We start from the raw sequence: 23,146 nt of genomic DNA, 5'->3' as shown, positions 1-23,146 counted from the left end.
AGGAATAGGCATCGTGGCTTCTCCGGCAGCCGGACAGGCAGGAATAGGCAAAATGCAGAGAGGGAGGGGGGAGCTGGACTGAAGCAGGGTTCCCTTAAATTGAACTTAAGAAAAAGGCTCTGCTCAGATTTAAATAGAATGAAAACGTTTAGAACAATGGACACTGAGCATGTTTGATTAGGAATCCAACATGATCCTGTCCTTGTCGAGTAACTTTTCCCCCGATGACACATCTTTCTGGAATGGATCGGGATCTTGGCAATTTCAATCAATGCACAGCACTCCTAGAGCCAGCTGGAACTGTAGAGTTACAAATCACAGAGTCACTGACGAGTCACGTTTAAAACATTACTTTGGCTGACAGGCAGATGAATGGAGATGAACATTTCTGCACTTTCCACAACCCATGTTTTGGGAACATTTGCAGAATTGGAGGTTTTCTGGTCGATAATGATTAACCTTGAACGATTGAAGCAGCAGGTCACAGCATTCCGATTGAGGAACGGGCTTCCAACGTACCATTGTCGCCCATCCCTACGTTGCCCTTGAGAAGGTGGTGATGGGCCTTCTCCTTGAACCGCTGCTTAAGAGGCACCCACAGCGGTGCAATTCCAGCATATCGGCCCAGCAATGACAAAGCAGCGGTCAATAACCAGGGCCAGGATATCTTGCGACTTGTAGTGATGAAGGGGATACAAATGGTGGGGGTCACAGTCGGTGCTGGAGGGGGTCAAAAGGACGTACTGTAGATGATATAATGGGTGACCTCATCAGTCACAGGAATCTGCCGTGGTGGGATTCATACCCGGGTCCCCAGCACATGACTCTGGGTCTCTGGATTACTCATCCAGTGGCAATACCATCACGCCAGTGGCACAGTGGTTAGCACTGCTGCCTTACAGTGCCAGGGATCTGGGTTCAATTCCAGCTTTGGGTGACTGTCTGTGCGGAGTCTGCACGTTCTCCCCGTGTGTGCGTGGGTTTCCTCCGGGTGCTCCGGTTTCCTCCCACAGTCCAAAGATGTCCAGGTTAGTTGGAATGCCCCTTAGGGATGTGCAGGTTAGGTCACATGGAATAGGGCTAGGTGGACGGGGGGAGTGGGCCTAGATAGAGTGCTCTTTCAGAGGGTCATAGAATTTACAGTGCAGAAGGAGGCCATTTGGCCCATCGGGTCTGCACCGGCCCTTGGAAAGAGCACCCGACCCCAAGCCCACACCTCCACCTTATCCCCATAACCCAGTCACCCCCCCCAAACCTTTTTTTGGACAATAAATAAAATACCGGGGATGCATTAATGTCCCAACATTAGCATTCTGGGAGCACATGTTCCCTCTAAGTTGGTGCTTAATCAGGGAAATACTTGCGGGAAGAACTGACGGGCCTGTGCAAAGCGCAAGTCATTTTAATATCTCTTGTATTTCTGTTTGTAAGTCAAATGTAACCAATTGTGGTGCAAACCAGAACGCACAGACGTAATGCATGCGCACACGCTCACAATACGCACAGTCTCGCCCACACACACTCTAGCATGCAAATGGCAGGAGATGCCTTTAAGGTGTGGTCCAAACTAATTGTACCACCAGAAACTCTGTCCTATCCACACCAACTCTCACTGAAATTGGCCTCCCTGCATATGTGAACCATGATGTGGAGATGCCGGCGTTGGACTGGGGTGAGCACAGTAAGAAGTCTTACAACACCAGGTTAAAGTCCAACAGGTTTGTTTCAAACACGAGCTTTCGGAGCACGGCTCCTTCTTCAGGTGAAGAAGGAGCCGTGCTCCGAAAGCTCGTGTTTGAAACAAACCTGTTGGACTTTAACCTGGTGTTGTAAGACTTCTTACTGTGCATATGTGAAAACAGCTCTTTTCCTGCCTTATTAAGATGCAGATAAATACACTCAGCCTGGTATGGACATGGAGGCCCTTCCCGAGCTCCTGCTGAGGGCAGGAAGTGACCACATGCTGGTGGTCTTGTACAGCCATGGTGGGATTGACTAAGCAGTGATCCCGATCGGATGACCCAATTCGAGGTATTACCTTTCAAGGGAGCTGGGTCAGAAGGGAGCTAAATTCTCAGGCCACATGAACATTGTTGCTGCAACCAGAGAAGTGTGACTTGGTCAGTCACAGGATGTCACGTGGAAGAATTTGTTCAGTGGACCGAGCAACCAGGAACGAGCTCCTGGCAACCGGCGTTGTAAATACATCTTGTTGCTTAGTGTGTTAAGAAAGGTTTTCCACCACTGTCCGTGTGGAGTTTGCACATTCTCCCTGTGTTTGCGTGTGTTTCACCCCCACAACCCAAAGCTGTGCAGGCTAGGTGGATTGGACACACTAAACTGCCCCTTAATTGGAAAAAATTAATTGGGTACACTAAATTTTAAAAAATAAATAAATAAAGTGAAAATTGCATCCAAAGATTTGTTGTGTGTCATTGATACCAAGTATGACCTTAAAGAGGGAAATGAAGCCTCCTGTTTAGAAACATAGAATCCCAACAGTACTGAAAGGGTCCATTTGGCCCATCGAGTGTGCACCGACCTTCTGAAAGAGCACCATACCTCGGCCCACTCCCCCGTCCTATACCCGTAACGCCACCTAACCTGCACATCTTTGGGAGGAAACCGGAGCACCCGGAGGAAACCCACACAGACACGGGGAAAACGTACAAACTCCACACAGGCAGTCACCCAAGCTGGGAATTGAACCCCGGTCCCTGGTGCTGTGAGGCAGCAGTGCTAACCACTGTGCCCCCGTGCTGCCCTAAGTTCTAAGCATAGTTCCTGCTGTCAATTATGACTTTGTTCTTGGATTCTGACTCCTCAGTCGTGTTGGAAAATATTTGGCACTGATTGATGATATTAAATTGACATTTAACACTTTTGAATCAGTGTGTAATTAAATGGTGGAACACACCTCTACAAAATATCTGAAAATCTGTAAAACCTGCAGCATTGCAATGAGATGTCATTTTTATTATTGATTCCAGCACATAGAGAGACTCCTCAACTCCGGCTCCCTCGCACCCGGGAGCGATAACACGTGGGATGGAATATGTGAGTAATTTGAAGCATGACATAGAATCATAGAATTTACAGTGCAGAAGGAGGCCATTCGGCCCATCGAGTCTGCACCGCCCCTTGGAAAGAGCACCCTACCCAAGTCCATACCTCCACCCGACCCCCGTAACCTCACCTCACCTCTTTTGGAGCCAAACCACCTAACCGGCACATCTTTGGACTGTGGGAGGAAACTGGAGCACCCGGAGGAAACCCACGCAGACACGGGGAGAATGTGCAAACTCCACACAGACGGTGACCCAAGCCAGGAAAATTGAACCTGGGACCTGGAGCTGTGATCAGCAGCCAAGACTCCAACCTCCAGAATTCCCTCCCTCAATCCCGCTGCCTCCCTTCTCCTCCTTTATGACCTACTTCCTTGGCCAGGCGTTTAGCCACTTGGTTCAATATCTCCTCATGGGGGCTCAGTGTCAAACTATGTTGGTTGCCGTTCCAGCGAAGCACCTTGGGATGTATGTCCACTAAACTGCTGCTACATAGTGCAAGCTGTTGTTGGAAGCTCTCTTATCGTTGAGAATCTTCTTGGAGCATGCCAGGGTTGCTTGCGGGCCAGTTGGGAGGCTGATTGTTCAGATTGGTCACTAACTCCAATAGCAATGTGTCGAACCAGTATACCCTTTTCCACTCGCGATTCCCATTGTTCCTGTCCCTTGGGCTGTTGTCTGTAAGTAGACCAATGTATGTCACGGTAAGTGTACAGCTGGGGGGGGGGGGGGGGGGGGGGGGGGGGGGCAGCACGGTGGCACAATGTTTAGCACTGCAATCTCACGGCGCCGAGGGTCCCAGGTTCGAATCCCGGCCCTGGGTCACTGTCCGTGTGGAGTTTGCACATTCTCCCCGTGTTTACGTCGGTTTCACCCCCACAACCCAAAGATGTGCAGGGTAGGTGGATTGGACACGCTAAATTGCCTCTTAATTGGAAGAAATGAATTGGGTACTCTAAATTTATTAAAATGCGCAGCTTGGTAAAACCACACAAGTGGATCCGTGCGCACGCATACTCGAACGTGGGCACACATACACGAACGTGGGCACACGTACACGAACGTGGGCACACGTACACGAACGTGGGCACACACACACAGTAAAAGTTGAAAACCATTAGTCTCGGTTTTTTCCTTTCACGGAAATGTGGGCATCACTGGTTAGACCAGCATTGATTGCCCATCCCTAATTGCCCTCGAGAAGGTGGGCCACCTTCTTGAACCGCTGCAGTGTGTCTGCTTTCATTCCTTTCAGGCTTTGCACAACTGAGTGACTGGTTAGTCCATTTCAGGGGGCGTCTTAAGAGTCAACCACATTGCTGTGGATCTGGAGTCACGTGTCGGCCAGACCGGGTAAGGACAGCAGACTTCCTTCCCTAAAGAACGTTAGCGAACTAGATGGGCTTTTATTATTGTGGTGAATGTGATTCACACTATATATAGTTGCCAATATCACTCCATGTATATATGTTCGTTATCTACCCATTGTAAGTGCAGTTGCACTATCCGACCACCAGGGGGAGTCGCTCTGGGAGTACGCGAGAGTTTGTACTGGGCTCCTCCCTTGGCTCCGCCCAGGACTCCTCCCCCTGGGGCCGATGTATAAAGATAAGTGCCTTAGAGCCAGCCTGCCAGTTCACCTGAAGTTCAACGACGAATAGGCTGGCTCTATTGTAAGTGTATTAAAGCCTCTGTTCAGATCCAACTACACGTGTTCGCTGAATTGATGGTTCCATCAATTATGACAATCGACAATGGTTTCGTGGTCACCATTACTAGTTTTAAATTCCAGAATAATTAGTTTTATTCAAATTCTGCTCGTTGCCGTGGTGGGATTTGAACCCGCGCCCTCACAGCAAGGCTGGGGCTTGAACCGGTGGCCTTTTTGCCTCAGGTGCAAGAAGCAAACTGACATGTGCTGTTGTTTCTTGGTGGAGGTTAACAGATGCAAAAATAAATCAAATCACACAGATGGTCGGCGCCGATATTGATGGCACTTGTGTCTGGTTGGGAGTATTTTACCTTGTACATCATATGGAAATATTTTATGCAAAGTGATTTATTAAGATGGTCTGTGTAAGAAAATAAGTTAGTTTCCATGGGTGCAATGTTGCTGCAACCCGAGCTACCCTTTCAATCGAACGATAATCAAGGTGAGTAGAACAAAAGTTCTCAAGTAATTCAATGTCTCCTTCATGTGGATGAGTTGGCCGGCCTCACCTCTGATGTGGCTGAGGCATTGCTAGAGGAAGCAAACGCCATGGCATACAGAGATTCACTGAGACACCTCCATAGGCAACATGGACTCTGCCAAACTACCGAATCCGCTCCCTGGTAAAGCCACTGTCCACCCCGGTGCTCCGAGGATGGATTGCGAGGCTTTCCTCGTCTGTCCAGCTCACAGAGCAGACACCAGCCCTGATCAGGTGACTGAGGATTCAGCAATTCTCCAGCTTGGTCGAAGGTGCTCCGATATCCCCGTACACCAGTCAAGGACAGGTCGGGGGGAGGAGAAGCCGAGGTGTATTTCAGAAAACGAGAACAAGTGTGGGCCCAGAGGAACGGGAACCAGTGCATTTTCCAAGGGGCAGAGGAGCAGCCAGTGGGAGGATAAGGACCCAGTGTGCACTCCAGGGGCAGCAGCTGGAGGAGCCAGTGCACACGCCAGGGGAGGGGGAGGAGGAGCCAGTGCACACTCCAGGATCAGGGGGAAGAGGAGCCAGTGCGCACTCCAGGGTCAGGGGGAAGAGGAGCCAGTGCGCACTCCAGGGTCAGGGGGAAGAGGAGCCAGTGCGCACTCCAGGGTCAGGGGGAAGAGGAGCCAGTGCGCACTCCAGGGTCAGGGGGAAGAGGAACCAGTGCGCACTCCAGGGTCAGGGGGAAGAGGAGCCAGTGCACACTCCAGGGTCAGGGGGAGGAGCCAGTGCGCACTCCAGGGTCAGGGGGAAGAGGAGCCAGTGCGCACTCCAGGGTCAGGGGGAGGAGCCAGTGTGCACTCCAGGGTCAGGGGGAGGAGTCAGTGCGCAGTCCAGGATCAGGGGGAGGAGCCAGTGCACACTCCAGGGTCAGGGGGAAGAGAAGCCAGTGCGCACTCCAGGGTCAGGGGGACGAGGAGCCAGTGCGCACTCCAGGGTCAGGGGAAGAGAAGCCAGTGCGCACTCCAGGGTCAGGGGGAGGAGCCAGTGTGCACTCCAGGGTCAGGGGGAGGAGCCAGTGCACACTCCAGGGTCAGGGGGAAGAGAAGCCAGTGCGCACTCCAGGGTCAGGGGGAGGAGCCAGTGCGCACTCCAGGGTCAGGGGAAGAGAAGCCAGTGCGCACTCCAGGGTCAGAGGGAAGAGAAGCCAGTGCACACTCCAGGGTCAGGGGGAGGAGACAGTGCGCACTCCAGGGTCAGGGGGAGGAGCCAGTGCGCACTCCAGGGTCAGGGTGAGGAGCCAGTGTGCACTCCAGGATCAGGGGGAAGAGAAGCCAGTGCGCACTCCAGGGTCAGGGGGACGAGGGGCCAGTGCGCACTCCAGGGTCAGGGGGAGGAGCCAGTGCGCACTCCAGGGTCAGGGGGAGGAGCCAGTGCGCACTCCAGGGTCAGGGGGAGGAGCCAATGCGCACTCCAGGGTCAGGGGAACAGGAGCCAGTGCGCACTCCAGGGTCAGGGGGAAGAGAAGCCAGTGCGCACTCCAGGGTCAGGGGGAGGAGCCAGTGCGCACTCCAGGGTCAGGGGGAACAGGAGCCAGTGCGCACTCCAGGGTCAGGGGGAAGAGAAGCCAGTGCGCACTCCAGGGTCAGGGGGAGGAGCCAGTGTGCACTCCAGGATCAGGGGGAAGAGAAGCCAGTGCGCACTCCAGGGTCAGGGGGACGAGGGGCCAGTGCGCACTCCAGGGTCAGGGGGAGGAGCCAGTGCGCACTCCAGGGTCGGGGGAAGAGGAGCCAGTGCGCACTCCAGGGTCAGGGGCAGGAGCCAGTGCGCACTCCAGGGTCAGGGGTAGGAGCCAGTGTGCACTCCAGGGTCAGGGGGAGGAGCCAGTGCGCACTCCAGGGGGAAGAGGAGCCAGTGCGCACTCCAGGGGGAAGAGGAGCCAGTGCGCAGTCCAGGGTCAGGGGGACGAGGAGCCAGTGCGCACTCCAGGGTCAGGGGGAGGAGCCAGTGCGCACTCCAGGGTCAGGGGGAGGAGCCAGTGCGCACTCCAGGGTCAGGGGGAGGAGCCGGTGCACACTCCAGGGTCAGGGGGAGGAGTCAGTGTGCACTCCAGGGTCAGGGGAAGAGAAGCCAGTGCGCACTCCAGGGTCAGGGGGAGGAGCCAGTGCACACTCCAGGGTCAGGGGGAGGAGCCAGTGCACACTCCAGGGTCAGGGGGAGGAGCCAGTGCGCACTCCAGGGTCAGGGGGAGGAGCCAGTGCGCACTCCAGGGTCAGGGGGAGGAGCCAGTGCGCACTCCAGGGTCAGGGGGAGGAGCCAGTGCGCACTCCAGGGTCAGGGGGAGGAGCCAGTGCGCACTCCAGGGTCAGGGGTAGGAGCCAGTGCGCAGTCCAGGGTCAGGGGTAGGAGCCAGTGTGCACTCCAGGGTCAGGGGGAGGAGCCAGTGCGCACTCCAGGGTCAGGGGGAGGAGCCAGTGCGCACTCCAGGGTCAGGGGGAGGAGCCAATGCGCACTCCAGGGTCAGGGGAACAGGAGCCAGTGCGCACTCCAGGGTCAGGGGGAAGAGAAGCCAGTGCGCACTCCAGGGTCAGGGGGAGGAGCCAGTGCGCACTCCAGGGTCAGGGGGGAACAGGAGCCAGTGCGCACTCCAGGGTCAGGGGGAGGAGCCAGTGCACACTCCAGGGTCAGGGGGAGGAGCCAGTGCGCACTCCAGGGTCAGGGGGAGGAGCCAGTGCGCACTCCAGGGTCAGGGGGAGGAGCCAGTGCGCACTCCAGGGTCAGGGGGAGGAGCCAGTGCACACTCCAGGGTCAGGGGGAGGAGCCAGTGCGCACTCCAGGGTCAGGGGGAGGAGCCAGTGCGCACTCCAGGGTCAGGGGGAGGAGCCAGTGCGCACTCCAGGGTCAGGGGGAAGAGAAGCCAGTGCGCACTCCAGGGTCAGGGGGAGGAGCCAGTGCGCACTCCAGGGTCAGGGGTAGGAGCCAGTGCGCAGTCCAGGGTCAGGGGTAGGAGCCAGTGTGCACTCCAGGGTCAGGGGGAGGAGCCAGTGCGCACTCCAGGGTCAGGGGGAGGAGCCAGTGCGCACTCCAGGGTCAGGGGGAGGAGCCAATGCGCACTCCAGGGTCAGGGGAACAGGAGCCAGTGCGCACTCCAGGGTCAGGGGGAAGAGAAGCCAGTGCGCACTCCAGGGTCAGGGGAACAGGAGCCAGTGCGCACTCCAGGGTCAGGGGGAAGAGAAGCCAGTGCGCACTCCAGGGTCAGGGGGAACAGGAGCCAGTGCGCACTCCAGGGTCAGGGGGGAGAGAAGCCAGTGCGCACTCCAGGATCAGGGGGAGGAGCCAGTGTGCACTCCAGGATCAGGGGGAAGAGAAGCCAGTGCGCACTCCAGGGTCAGGGGGACGAGGGGCCAGTGCGCACTCCAGGGTCAGGGGGAGGAGCCAGTGCGCACTCCAGGGTCGGGGGAAGAGGAGCCAGTGCGCACTCCAGGGTCAGGGGCAGGAGCCAGTGCGCACTCCAGGGTCAGGGGTAGGAGCCAGTGTGCACTCCAGGGTCAGGGGGAGGAGCCAGTGCGCACTCCAGGGGGAAGAGGAGCCAGTGCGCACTCCAGGGGGAAGAGGAGCCAGTGCGCAGTCCAGGGTCAGGGGGACGAGGAGCCAGTGCGCACTCCAGGGTCAGGGGGAGGAGCCAGTGCGCACTCCAGGGTCAGGGGGAGGAGCCAGTGCGCACTCCAGGGTCAGGGGGAGGAGCCGGTGCGCACTCCAGGGTCAGGGGGAGGAGTCAGTGTGCACTCCAGGGTCAGGGGAAGAGAAGCCAGTGCGCACTCCAGGGTCAGGGGGAGGAGCCAGTGCACACTCCAGGGTCAGGGGGAGGAGCCAGTGCACACTCCAGGGTCAGGGGGAGGAGCCAGTGCGCACTCCAGGGTCAGGGGGAGGAGCCAGTGCGCACTCCAGGGTCAGGGGGAGGAGCCAGTGCGCACTCCAGGGTCAGGGGGAGGAGCCAGTGCGCACTCCAGGGTCAGGGGGAGGAGCCAGTGCGCACTCCAGGGTCAGGGGGAGGAGCCAGTGCGCACTCCAGGGTCAGGGGGAGGAGCCAGTGCGCACTCCAGGGTCAGGGGGAAGAGAAGCCAGTGCGCACTCCAGGGTCAGGGGGAGGAGCCAGTGCGCACTCCAGGGTCAGGGGTAGGAGCCAGTGCGCAGTCCAGGGTCAGGGGTAGGAGCCAGTGTGCACTCCAGGGTCAGGGGGAGGAGCCAGTGCGCACTCCAGGGTCAGGGGGAGGAGCCAGTGCGCACTCCAGGGTCAGGGGGAAGAGAAGCCAGTGCGCACTCCAGGGTCAGGGGGAGGAGCCAGTGCGCACTCCAGGGTCAGGGGGAGGAGCCAGTGCGCAGTCCAGGGTCAGGGGGAAGAGAAGCCAGTGCGCACTCCAGGGTCAGGGGGAGGAGCCAGTGCGCACTCCAGGGTCAGGGGTAGGAGCCAGTGCGCAGTCCAGGGTCAGGGGTAGGAGCCAGTGTGCACTCCAGGGTCAGGGGGAGGAGCCAGTGCGCACTCCAGGGTCAGGGGGAGGAGCCAGTGCGCACTCCAGGGTCAGGGGGAAGAGAAGCCAGTGCGCACTCCAGGGTCAGGGGGAGGAGCCAGTGTGCACTCCAGGGTCAGGGGGAGGAGCCAGTGCGCACTCCAGGGTCAGGGGGAGGAGCCAGTGCGCACTCCAGGGTCAGGGGGAGGGGGAGGAGCCAGTGCGCACTCCAGGGTCAGGGGGAGGAGGAGCAAGTGCGCACTCCAGGGTCAGGGGGAAGAGAAGCCAGTGCGCACTCCAGGGTCAGGGGGAGGAGCCAGTGTGCACTCCAGGATCAGGGGGAAGAGAAGCCAGTGCGCACTCCAGGGTCAGGGGGAGGAGCCAGTGCGCACTCCAGGGTCAGGGGGAGGAGCCAGTGCGCACTCCAGGGTCAGGGGTAGGAGCCAGTGCGCACTCCAGGGTCAGGGGGAGGAGCCAGTGCGCACTCCAGGGTCAGGGGGAGCAGCCAGTGCGCACTCCAGGGTCAGGGGGAGCAGCCAGTGCGCACTCCAGGGTCAGGGGGAGGAGCAAGAGCTTATTGCAGAGCAAAAGGAGTAAGTGGGCTTCCAATTGAACCCAGTATACAATGTAAAGGGGACACTGAATACTATACAACATCAAGAAAAGTGGAATTACGTTGAAAAGGAACTGCTGCAGTTTGACGGGAAACACTTTTGATGATTTGTTTTTGCTGGTTACTGTACAATAGTCACTGCAATAGGAAGCTCTTTCTGACAGTGTGCGGAGCAGACTCACACATTCTCTTGTTTCTTGGGCTGCAGTTTAACTACAATCATTTAACTGGCCAGTGTTAGGATAAAAATGTTGTGCGAGAATCATGTTCGAGGTCAGACCCCCCTCACCCGATGTCCACAGGCTAGTGATTTTGAGCAGATCTCATTGGCTGGAGATTAGGGTCTCGTCCCCTCCGATGTCAATGGTCGAACCTTTCTCCCATTCCTGGAATTCCAGGAATCTCCCATTCCTGGAATCGTTACAGTGCAGAATGAGGCCATTTGGCCCATCAGGTCTGCACCAACCCTCTGAAAGAGCTCCCTTCCTCGGCCCACTCGCCCCGCCCTATCCCCATAATCCCACCTAACCTACAATTTTTTAGCAAGACCAATCCACCTAACCTGCACCTCTTTGGACTGTGGGAGGAAACCGGAGCACCCGGAGGAAACACAGGCATACCACAAGGAGAAGATGCAAACTTCACACAGACAATCCGCCAAGGCCAGAACTGAACCCGCGTCCCTGGCACTGTGAGGCATCAGTGCTAAACCACTGTGCCGTCCAACCTGGCTCTAGTCCACATCGCACTTAGCAATGGATGCCAAGCCGTTTTTAACAGGACATTCCTAAAAAAACATAAGCAGAGGTCCCTGGCTACATTTAGCATCGACGTGAATGTAAACATGGCCAGCAATTGCTGGCACTGGTCTGATCAATCACGCCACCACCACCTTACGCCTATAATGCTGGGACACCTGTGCTTACCTCTGGGGGGATACTGTCTTCAGAGTCCGAGCTATCATCATACCCATTGTCAAATCCACAGTCCATGTTCATCTGCAGCAACTGGTCAATGGTGGCGTCCACAGCCCCATTGTTGGCCCTCAAGACGCACTCAATCACATCGTAGTCCATGTTCGGAAACATGACCTTGAAGTCCTCCATGGCCTGGTTGAACTCGAGTCTCCGGACCTGCCGGGGAGGCCTGCTGTTGTTGAGCAGCTGCGACGGCGGGTTGGCCGAGCCATTCTTGGAGCTGCCATTGCTACTGTTCCGCCGGAAAAGGCTGGTCATTTTCCAGAACGTCTTTCGAAACCTGCTCAGCTTGGGGTGGGAAATGGTGGGAGCTTCTGAAGGCGTCCGAGCTCACTCGCAAAGCTGCTGCAAAGCCATATCCCCAGGTTTGAGAGACCGCCGCAGCAAGTGCCAGAGTGAAGATTCAAGATACTTTATAATAAAATGAACAAGGCCTCACAACCATGGGCTTCTGGGCAAAACAAAGCCAAGCAGGAACCACCACCGCTTGCAAAATACACCGGCAAAGATCCTAAAATATCCCACTCCTCACAGGCGCCACGATCTCACGGACCATCTCAAAGAGTCATCGACACACCTGTAAAAGAGAAACAAGAGCTCCCGTTAGTTCGAGGTTATGAGCGATGTGTTAAAAAAAAAAACTTTGCTTCTGAGAGATGGGCAGAACCGCCCCCCCCTTTACAAATGCGGCGATGGGCCTTATTTCCTCGTTGTGCCGTGCGGGACGTCTTCAGAGGCCCAATCAAAATCCGACACTGAGCAGGTGCAGCAGTCCCCCTTCCCTGAAGGGTCTGACGAAACAATCTGGCAGCTTCCATGGTCATTATTTCCCGTGCTTGCCCACAACTGACCTGATTTATTGAATTTAATTTTGCAGCCGCCAGTGGGATTTGAACTCGCCCCCTCTCGCTGCCAGTCGGCCGATGAACAGCAGATTTATTACACAATGAACAGCGGATCCAAGGTTCCAAGTCCAGTTAAGAAAGCAGGAATATCATCGCTCAGTAAATTACTGTTGGAACCGGATGTTGCAGGAGGGGGGATGCTGCCAGATTTGAAATGGGGCCATACAGTGAAGAGAAAGTCCCATGCATGATTCCCCCCGGCCCGTGCAACCTATCCACAGATAAGGAAAGAGTTTGGGTGCTCCACTTAATCCTCTGTGAACTACAGGGTGGGATATCGATCAGATGATCGCTCTCTGGGGGATATGAAAAATGAAATGAAATGAAAATCGCTTATTGTCACGAGTAGGCTTCAATGAAGTTACTGTGAAAAGCCCCTAGTCGCCACATTCCGGCGCCTGTTCGGGGAGGCTGGTACGGGAATTGAACCGTGCTGCTGGCCTGCATGGTCTGCTTTAAAAGCCAGCGATTTAGCCCAGTGTGCTAAACCAGCCCCTATATGTATATGTATGGATATATATAGACGTTGGACAAAGACAGGATCAGAGCAACTGGACGGCTTTTTAAAAAACACTTTATTTGTGAATTGAATGTGGGCATCACATGTAGGCCAGGCCGGGTAAGGATAGCAGATTTCCTTCTTCAAAGGAACATTACGGAGACAGATGTTTTTTTTTTAAGACAATCGCTGATCGTTTCACGGGTTACCATTGCGGAGAATGTTTGTATTCTGGATTATTTATTAATTGAGTTGCAACTCCACCAGGTGCCAAGGTGGGATTCGAACCCACGTCCTCAGAGATTTTGCCTGGGCCTCTGGCGTACTAATGCAGTCACATTACCACCATGGCACCATCTCCTCAGAGTGGTAATCTCTTCCCTACCTTCCTTTAGCACACAGGGCTAAATCGCTGGCTTTGAAAGCAGACCAAGCAGGCCAGCAGCACGGTTCGATTCCCGAAACAGCCTCCCTGAACAGGCGCCGGAATGTGGCGACTAGGGGCTTTTCACAGTAACTTCATTTGAAGCCTACTCGTGACAATAAGCGATTTTCATTTTCATTTCAAGTGTAGGACGGTCTGATGGCACTCATTGCTGTTGCATTTGACAGCTGGCCCTTTTTGGTAAGGAGCCAGATTGCAACCACTGGCAAGAGTCTTCAGGAGAGGTGGAAATCTGAGGAGTTAAGGTGGTGGGTTGGAGGGGAAATGGGGAGGCAGATTGCTGACTGAGCTCAGTGGATGAAGAAAGTTTTTTTAAATTACTTTGTCTGAACTGGGCGGTGCTGGCTAAGCCAACATATTTATTGGCCATCCCTAATTGCCCTTGTGATGGTGGTGGTGAGCCGCCTTCTCAAACCACTGCAGTCCATGTGGTGTAGGTACACCCACGGTGCTGTTAGGAAGGGAGTTCCAGGTTTTTGACCCCGTGACAGTGATGGATCAGGGACATTGTCCCAAGTCAGGGTGGTGTGTAGCTGGAGGGGAAGATGCACAAATGGCAAAGACAGATTAGCAGATTAATTACAAAAGATATACAATAAAGCTGTTATGTGGCTTCTCACTACAATCCAAGCCTCCATCTCCTTTTCTCTGCTGCTGCAGGCGCTGACTTATGACAGAGAACGGTAGCTCACCAGTGCCATTTTATTGCATTTTCACAATGCCCAGTCTTAATTACTCTCTGTTTCTGAAGTTTTCCCTTCAACTGGGAGGACTTAATATTTCGCCATGGCAACCACTGCCAATGAGAGATGTAATTTTCTGAAGTATGGTCATCTCCTAATCCTTTGTTCGTTGGCTGTAACCAGTGGCCATAGTCAACCATGACATAATTAGGGCTGGAAGGCGAGCCTGGACCCTCTAAACAGCCGTACAACAATACTCCATCCTCACACTCACCTAAATACCCCTTCACTTGCAATTCCAGCCTCATACACTTCATTACCTCCCCGAGTATTGATACCATCTTGTCAGCTAACGGGTTGGAGGCAGGGTAGGAGGACATGACAGGTTTTCGGGCAGACTGGAAAATAGGTGCCTACTTTTTAAAAAAAGATTCTTCCACAGGATGTCGGTGTCGCTGGTTAGGCCGGTATATGTTGTTGCCCATTCCCAATTGCCCTCGCAAAGCGGAGCCTCCGCAAACTACAGCAAAGTGAGCTCACCATCCCAACTGCAGCAAGATCTCCCGATGGGAGCACGATTATTTCCCCAGCAAAAGGCAGCGAATGGAATTCAGCGCAAATTATACGTGTAAAAATCATTCCCAGCCATTTAAAGTAGTGCTTTGTCCAGACATGACTGACACCCATATTTTCCCAATCATCTTCCTTTTGGCAGGCGTTGCGGTGTCACGCTATGCAATCTTGTCTTTTTTTGAATTAAGTGTAGAGTACCCAATTTTTTTTTTCCAATTAAGAGGCAATTTTTCAAATTAATTTAGAGTAGCCAATTCATTTTCTTTTCCCAATTAAGGGGCAATTTAGCGTGTCCAATCCATCTACCCAGCACATCTTTGGGTTGAGGGGCTGAGACCCACACAGACACGGGGAGAATGTGCAAACTCCACACGGACGGTAACCCAGGCCGGGATCGCACCCAGGTCCTGGGCGTCGTGCTGTCCATTCAACTTACCTTCATTATGCTTTGGACCACCCTTCAGGAATGCTTGCAGCAGCCGATGAAGCCGATGGAAGCTGAAAGTATCTTTTTGGCCCACTGAGGGTTAACACTGGGAGGTAGGTTTTTTTTTTTAAACACTTCGGCAGAAGACACGTCCAACTTTTCCCAGAAGGCACAATCCGATACTCAAATTGGCTCTTCTCGCCTTTCACACATAACAAAGCAGCTGCTACATTGAGCGAGGGTAACCAATCCCGGGAAGGGAAAACGGTCCTGTATCCAACCACATAAACCAGGGTTGGCATTCGCAATCCCCCTCCCCTCCCGCCGCATCATCCCCCCTTCCCTTTCCCTCCCGGAGTCCGAACGCAATGCTGAGCTGCAAACCTTTGGGATCAAACGGGCTGGTCCTGATGGCAAAGCACCGACCACTGAGTGGGTCGACAGCCCCTGGTGAAGAGCAGGTTTGGTTCGCTGTTGTGTGAGGGGGCGGCCGGTTGGAGGAGGCCGAGGGCCTGAAATGAAACACATTCAGCTGTCGTCTCGCATTCTGCAGCATGCCTCGCATACTTGCTTGCAAAATGATTTCACGCTTTGTGCGTGTCGCTGGCTAGGCCATTATTTATTGCCCACCCCTAATTGCCCTTGAGACGGTGGTGGTGAGCTGCCTTCTTGAACCGCTGCAGTCCCTGTGCTGTAGCTACATCCGCAGGGCTGTCAGGGAGGGAATTCCACATTCCTGACCCAGCGACAGCAAAGGAACGACAATAATATCTCCAAATCAGGACAGCAGGCACGTCTGAACGTGATCTGCCCACTGCACTCATTTATAATAACCTTTATTGTCGCAAGTAGGCTGACATTAACACTGCAATGAAGTTACTGTGGAAATCCCCTAGTCACCACATTCCGGCGCCTGTTCGGGTACATAGAGGGAGATTTCAGAGTGTCCAATTCACCTGACAAGCAACGTCTTTCGGGAGGAAACCGGAGCATCCGTAGGAAAGCCACGCAGACACGGGGAGAACGTGCAGGCTCCGCACAGATAGTGACCCAAGCCGGGAATCGAACCTGGCGCTGTGAAGCAACAGTGCTAACCACTGTGCTCCCGTGCTGCCCATTACCTAAGTGCCTGACTTCTCCCAAGAGTGGCTCAGTGAACAGCACTCAGCTGACAAAGCAGCAGATGCGCCGATCTAGCTCTGGGAGGTGGCAGATTGGGCAGACACTGTTCCAGCCTGGCTGCAGCAGGCAGCTCCCGGCTTGTGGAATGGGCAGGATTGCTCAGCCTGGGAATCGGGGCAGCCAGGCAGAAGGGAGGCCCAACTGCGGCGCGCCCAACTAATTGTTGCCCACCAGATCCCGGGAAACAAACCACAATATTGTTGATGTTACCCTTTTCACCCTTTGTGACTGGACGAGATGGTGTGAATCTTCTCTCGCTGCTTTGCATGTTTCTTTTGTCTCCTGGCTAAAGAGCGACTTGGCCGTTCGAGTTGGAAACAGAACTGTACCGAGGGCAGAACAGAAAACGGCCCGCATTGTGTTGGCTTTGCTCCACAGTCTGCAACCCTGCCACTCGCCTCACTGAAACAAGCGATGGAGTATCTGCTGAGGGGCCGTCCTCTGGGTGAGGAGGAGAGGGGGGCGGTGGGGGGGCTGGACAGCGAGTTCCACTGTTCGCACTGAAGGCAAACCTCATGGTCGGCAGGAGTAAATCCTAAAGTCGCATCAAAGCCACAAAGACAATTCACCATCGCCCAGTTCCCGGCAGGTAATAGAAAATATAAATTACCGCCGCTAGGTAGACAAATCCACGCAATGGGCCGCAGCGAGAAGCCAGCTGCTTTTTGGCCATAATACCTTCAGCAGGTTTTCCTAAACTCGCACGATCCCAGGCAACTGTTGCTGAATTAATGATGTCACAATAGCTCTGACTTCACCGTTCTGTTGGTTGTTACGGCGATGTTGTTTCAAAGAAATATCCAATACAAGGTATCGCTCTGCCCCGCCTGTAACCTGTCACCAAGTCAACAGAAAGGCCTCGTGTTTCGCTGGTATTCAGGCGACACGCTCGAGTCTAAGCCTCAACTGAAAAGCAACAACTGTTTGCATTTGTACAGCGCCTTCAATGTAGAAACACGCGCTCATGTGAGCGATTGCCAACAAAGCGCGACAGGAGATATTAGGTCAGATGACCTGAAGTGTGATCAACATGGTCGGTTCAAAGGAATGTCTTAAAGAAGGGTGGCGAGCTGGAGAGGTGTAGATAAGGCGTCCAGAGTTCAGGGCCTCGACAGCTGAATGAACGGCCACCAATGGCGAGGCGAAAGAAAGTGGGGAAGCACTGAACGGGAATTAGGAACATCAGCTTTCGGGGGCAGGAATGGGCCATTTGGCCCTTCGAGCCTGCTCCGCCATTCAATGCGATCATGGCTGATCTCGTTGTGGTCACTGCTCCAGGTTGCCACCTGCCCCCTCATGACCCTCCACTCCCTTGTCCATTGGAAAACGAACTGTGCCTTATCTATCACAGATCTGGCCCACTCTACCTTGAACAAAGCCAGCATCCTGATCCCCACTGCTGCCTGGAGATCAGAACGCCGCACGTTAGTGACCTTTGAGGAAAAAAAACTAATCTCTTCAACTGGAGGAATTCAGAGCTGGGAGTGGGAAAATCTACATCTAGAGGCCACCACTTAAAAATAAGGGGTCGCCCATTTAAGGCCAAGATGTGTGTGTTACTCAAAAGGTGGTTGAGGCAGAGTTTTTGACTAAGGTAGAAGCAGACATGATTCTTGATAAGAAAGGGGGTGAAAGGTTATCGGGGCAGGCAGGAATGTGGAGTTGAGGTCGAATTGAGTTCAGCCACGGTCTTGGCGAATGGCAGAACAGGCTCGAGGGGCCGAGTGGCCTATGCCTGCTTCCAATTCCCATGCAAGCTTGTACGTTCTCAGGAGGTCGTAGGGCTGGAGGAGTTTACAGAGGGGACGAGGCCACGGAAGGCAAGGAAAGAGAGAGTGAAGGAGAGGAAGTGAGAGACCACACTCCAGACAGGAGATTAATGGTTTGGATGAACTACAAACTGCTCAAGAGAAACAGGATGTGTTACAAAAGGTCATTTTAGGAAAGGAATGTGAAGGCAACATAGGAATGGACGACGGTGCAATTGGTTAAGTGAGTGAAAACCCAAAGGCCTTTTTTAGGCAGCAGCCAATCAATATGAATTGAAATGAAAATCGCTTATTGTCACGAGTAGGCTTCAATGAAGTTACTGTGAAAAGCCCCTAGTCGCCACATTCCGGCGCCTGTCCGGGGAGGCTGGTACGGGAATCGAACCATGCTGCTGGCCTGCTTGGTCTGCTTTAAAAGCCAGCGATTTAGCCAAGTGAGCTAAACCACCGAGGACCCGGGTTCGATCCCAGCCCCGGCTCACGGTCCATGTGGACTTTGCACATTCTCCCCATGTCTGTGTGGATCTCACCCCCAGCAACCCTAAGATGTGCAGGGTAGGTGAATTGGCCACGCTAAATTGTCCCTTAATTGGGAAAGAATAGAATTGGGTACTCAGTAGCCATAAAAAAGGTATTAAGTAGCAAGTTCCCAAATTTTGGTCCAGTGATGTTGAAGGAATGTCATCACATGCCCAAATTGGGATGGTGTGAGACTTAGAGGGAATCTCTCTGCACCCGTCACAAGGGATTTCTGCAATGATTATGCCATTGGAGATCAGGGAGAGATTGTTAGGTCTCCTCTTGTGTGAGATAGTTTTTGCCTCACACTCCTGGGACCAGCCAGTTAGAAGCTCAAGGTTGGATGCCGTTCAGATCTCGGTGCTGATTGGCAGGAACTGCTTCATTATTAAAGGAATTATGAGTGGAACTGAACATTAGAGAGCGGACAGCATGAAGCCAGCTCCGTTTCTGACCTCCCGATGGAACGAAGATCATTGATGAAGCAACTGCAGGTGGCGAGGTTGACAGGTGGCGAGGTTGGCAGGCGGCGAGGTTGGCAGGCGGCGAGGTTGGCAGGCGGCGAGGTTGGCAGGCGGCGAGGTTGGCAGGCGGCGAGGTTGGCTGGCGGCGAGGTTGGCTGGCGGCGAGGTTGGCAGGCGGCGAGGTTGGCAGGCGGCGAGGTTGGCAGGCGGCTAGGTTGGCAGGCGGCTAGGTTGGCAGGCGGCTAGGTTGGCAGGCGGCTAGGTTGGCAGGCGGCTAGGTTGGCAGGCGGCTAGGTTGGAAGGCGGCTAGGTTGGAAGGCGGCTAGGTTGGAAGGCGGCTAGGTTGGCAGGCGGCTAGGTTGGCAGGCGGCTAGGTTGGCAGGCGGCTAGGTTGGCAGGCGGCTAGGTTGGCAGGCGGCTAGGTTGGCAGGCGGCGAGGTTGGCAGGCGGCGAGGTTGGCAGGCGGCTAGGTTGGCAGGCGGCTAGGTTGGCAGGCGGCTAGGTTGGCAGGCGGCTAGGTTGGCAGGCGGCTAGGTTGGCAGGCGGCTAGGTTGGCAGGCGGCTAGGTTGGCAGGCGGCTAGGTTGGAAGGCGGCGAGGTTGGAAGGCGGCGAGGTTGGAAGGCGGCTAGGTTGGAAGGCGGCTAGGTTGGAAGGCGGCTAGGTTGGAAGGCGGCTAGGTTGGAAGGCGGCTAGGTTGGCAGGCGGCTAGGTTGGCAGGCGGCTAGGTTGGCAGGCGGCTAGGTTGGCAGGTGGCGATGTTGGCAGGTGGCTAGGTTGGCAGGTGGCTAGGTTGGCAGGTGGCGATGTTGGCAGGTGGCTAGGTTGGCAGGCGGCGATGTTGACAGGCGGCGATGTTGGCAGGCGGCTAGGTTGACAGGTGGCGATGTTGGCAGGTGGCTAGGTTGGCAGGTGGCTAGGTTGACAGGTGGCGATGTTGGCAGGCGGCTAGGTTGGCAGGCGGCGATGTTGACAGGCGCCGATGTTGACAGGCGCCGATGTTGGCAGGCGGCTAGGTTGGCAGGCGGCGAGGTTGGCAGGCGGCGAGGTTGGCAGGCGGCGAGGTTGGCAGGCGGCGAGGTTGGCAGGCGGCGAGGTTGGCAGGCGGCGAGGTTGGCAGGCGGCGAGGTTGGCAGGCGGCGAGGTTGGCAGGCGGCGAGGTTGGCAGGCGGCGAGGTTGGCAGGCGGCGAGGTTGGCAGGCGGCGAGGTTGGCAGGCGGCGAGGTTGGCAGGCGGCGAGGTTGGCAGGCGGCGAGGTTGGCAGGCGGCGAGGTTGGCAGGCGGCGAGGTTAGCAGGCGGCGAGGTTGGCAGGCGGCGAGGTTGGCAGGCGGCGAGGTTGGCAGGCGGCGAGGTTGGCAGGCGGCGAGGTTGGCAGGCGGCTAGGTTGGCAGGTGGCTAGGTTGGCAGGCGGCTAGGTTGGCAGGCGGCTAGGTTGGCAGGCGGCTAGGTTGGCAGGCGGCAAGGTTGGCAGGCGGCTAGGTTGGAAGGCGGCTAGGTTGGCAGGCGGCTAGGTTGGCAGGCGGCAAGGTTGGCAGGCGGCTAGGTTGGAAGGCGGCTAGGTTGGAAGGCGGCTAGGTTGGCAGGTGCCTAGGTTGGCAGGTGGCTAGGTTGGCAGGTGGCTAGGTTGGCAGGTGGCTAGGTTGGCAGGTGGCGAGGTTGACAGGTGGCGAGGTTGGCAGGTGGCTAGGTTGGCAGGTGGCTAGGTTGGCAGGTGGCTAGGTTGGCAGGTGGCTAGGTTGGCAGGCGGCTAGGTTGGCAGGCGGCTAGGTTGGAAGGCGGCTAGGTTGGAAGGCGGCTAGGTTGGAAGGCGGCTAGGTTGGCAGGCGACTAGGTTGACAGGCGACGAGGTTGGCAGGCGGCGAGGTTGGCAGGCGGCTAGGTTGGCAGGTGGCTAGGTTGGCAGGTGGCTAGGTTTACAGGTGGCTAGGTTGGCAGGTGGCTAGGTTGGCAGGCGGCTAGGTTGGCAGGCGGCGAGGTTGGCAGGCGGCTAGGTTGGCAGGCGGCTAGGTTGGCAGGTGGCTAGGTTGGCAGGCGGCGAGGTTGGCAGCACGGCCCTGACAAACATCTCAAGGATGCAGCTCTGTGTCGGCATTGATACCAGCAAGTGGAAAGCTTTGCCATTGGCACTCAATTATCGTGGCTTTTACTGGGTCTCCTTGATGCCATCCTTGGCTAAATGCCGCCTCAATGTCATTCAGTTCATGTCCGTGCCTGAATCCCAGCTGCAATGACATCTGGAGTAAAGGAACGGTGATACAAGCCCGGATGGTGTCAGGCTTGATGGGGAACTTGCAGGTGGTGGCATTTTGGCAGAAACCAAAATGGAACTTAAATTCACATGACTTTAAGATGTAACTAACTGAAGGGTGGACATTGGCACCTTAGATGGTGGAAACCTTGGATGAATTTTCATCAAGTCAGGATGATGTGGGAGCCAACATGGCAGACCCACACAGCAGACCGGCCCCGAGAATATAGCTCCCCCCCCCCTCTCTTCCCCCCCCCCCCCTCTCTTCCCCCCCCCCCCTCTCTTCCCCCCCCCCCCTCTCCCCCCCCTCTCTCCCCCCCCCTCTCTCCCCCCCCCCCTCTCTCCCCCCCCCCCCTCTCTCCCCCTCCCCCCCCCCCCCCCCCGAGATCGCACGCATCTGCCGATCAGTGGCCCCTGATCGCGAGCCTGGCCGTCCTGGAGGCCGTCCTGGAGGCCGTCCTGGAGGCCATCCTGGAGGCCCCCCCCCCCCCCCCCCCCCCCCAGTGACGGATATCACTGTCCCCCCACCAGGGCGGCCGCGGACTGAGTCCACAGCCGGCACTTCGAGTGTCCCCGGGTGGAACCATGAGTGAACCACACCGGCGGGAACACGGGCAGTTGCCGTGGGGCCTCTTTCAATGGCCCCGACCGACGCCGCGTCGACCGCGCATGCCGCGTTGAACCCGATCACGGGTCTGACGCCCCTTCTCCGCCACCCCCCCCCCCGCGCCGAGCACGATTGCGGCGCGGAAGCTGGGAGAATCCCAGCCAGAGTTGGAGCGTGGGCCGAGGTGGGATACTCTTTCGGAGGGTCGGTGCAGACTCAATGGGCCGAAAGGCCTCTTTCTGCACTGTAGGGATTCCATGTTTCCCAGGCTGCCTGATTTTCGGGAATGCCTTTATAAGGGTGTGAGACTAGCATTGCTGCCGATGGCGCCGAGGTCCCAGGTTCAATCCCGGCTCTGGGTCACTGTCCGTGTGGAGTTTGGCACATTCTCCCCGTGTCTGCGTGGGTTTCACCCCCCACAACCCAAAAATGTGCAGAGTAGGTGGATTGGCCACGCTAAATTGCCCCTTAATTGGAAAAAAGTAATTGGGTACTCTAAATTTTTTTTTTAAATAAGGGTGTGAGACGGCCTGGCCAGCTCCATTGTGGAGGTAGACATCTCCGAATCCTCTGACATTTTCACAGATGAGCAACAGTTTTTTGTTTTTTTTAAAAAAGAGTTGTGATTCACTAACCATCTGATAGTCCGCATAAAGGGACATTTTAAGAGGCTAGCTCAAAATGTCTCCCCCAAGCCCACTATGCTGTGTTCTGCCCCACGACCCAAACCCTTTCACCCCTCATGCCCAGCTCTGACCTTCTACCCACCCCTCTCGTTCATCATGACTCCTTCACCCTCCCCTCCCCGATTACTTGCTTGGAGACAGCAGCCCAGTAGCAGACCAGGATGCCACCACAGCTGGCGAGCCCAATGGCCCTCCTGGACTTCCTGGGGGCAGGAACAGCCACGACACAGGGACACACACACATTTTCTAACTTGTTTAGGTCAGTTGGGATGAGGCCTCCTTCATGTTGAACTGCGCCCCCCTCCCCCCCCCCCTCCCCCCTTCCTTACCCTCTACTGCAGTGTCTTTCAGGTTGGAAAGCCTGATTGGCTCTCTAGCTTCGAACGTCCCACCACCATCTTTTACCGACCATGAATCTAACCAATTAAGGAGGGCACTCTGAGGAAACTGGGCCCAGGCTCGGCACAACCCAGGGTGGATTTGGGACCTAACAGCAAAACCGATTACTTTTTCCCGCTTTCAGGAGGGGGGGGGGGGGGGGGGGGCGAGAGAGAGTGAGTGTGAGTGTGAATGGATGGAGGGAGGGAGGGAGAGAGATGGAGGGGAGAGAGAGAGATGGAGGGGTAGAGAGAGAGAGATGGAGTGGGAGAGAGAGATGGACGGGGAGAGAGAGAGAAATGGAGGGGAGAGAGAGAGATGGAGGGGGAGAGAGAGAGATGGAGGGGGAGAGAGAGATGGAGGGGAGAGAGATGGAGGGGGAGAGAGAGAGAGATGGAGGGGGAGAGAGAGAGAGAGATGGAGGGGGAGAGAGATGGAGGGGAGAGAAAGATGGAGGGGGAGG

At 55.8% G+C, this 23,146-nt stretch overlaps 1 protein-coding gene across 1 annotated transcript in view; it reads right to left on the bottom strand.

Annotated features, from left to right (window-relative positions):
* The window catches only part of cuedc1b (CUE domain containing 1b), a 150,203-nt gene that overhangs the window by 27,128 nt on the left and 99,929 nt on the right, over positions 1–23,146 (bottom strand). The window contains exon 3 of the mRNA XM_038813108.1: positions 11,248–11,875. Within this exon, the coding sequence (XP_038669036.1) occupies positions 11,248–11,556 (309 nt within the window). The 5' untranslated portion in view covers positions 11,557–11,875. The remainder of the gene's footprint in view (positions 1–11,247; positions 11,876–23,146) is intronic.

Source organism: Scyliorhinus canicula, chromosome 12 (genome assembly GCF_902713615.1).
Source record: "Scyliorhinus canicula chromosome 12, sScyCan1.1, whole genome shotgun sequence".
NCBI lineage: Eukaryota > Metazoa > Chordata > Chondrichthyes > Carcharhiniformes > Scyliorhinidae > Scyliorhinus > Scyliorhinus canicula.
Note: the sequence above shows the minus strand (reverse complement) of the source record. Positions and strands in the feature narration are given on the sequence as shown.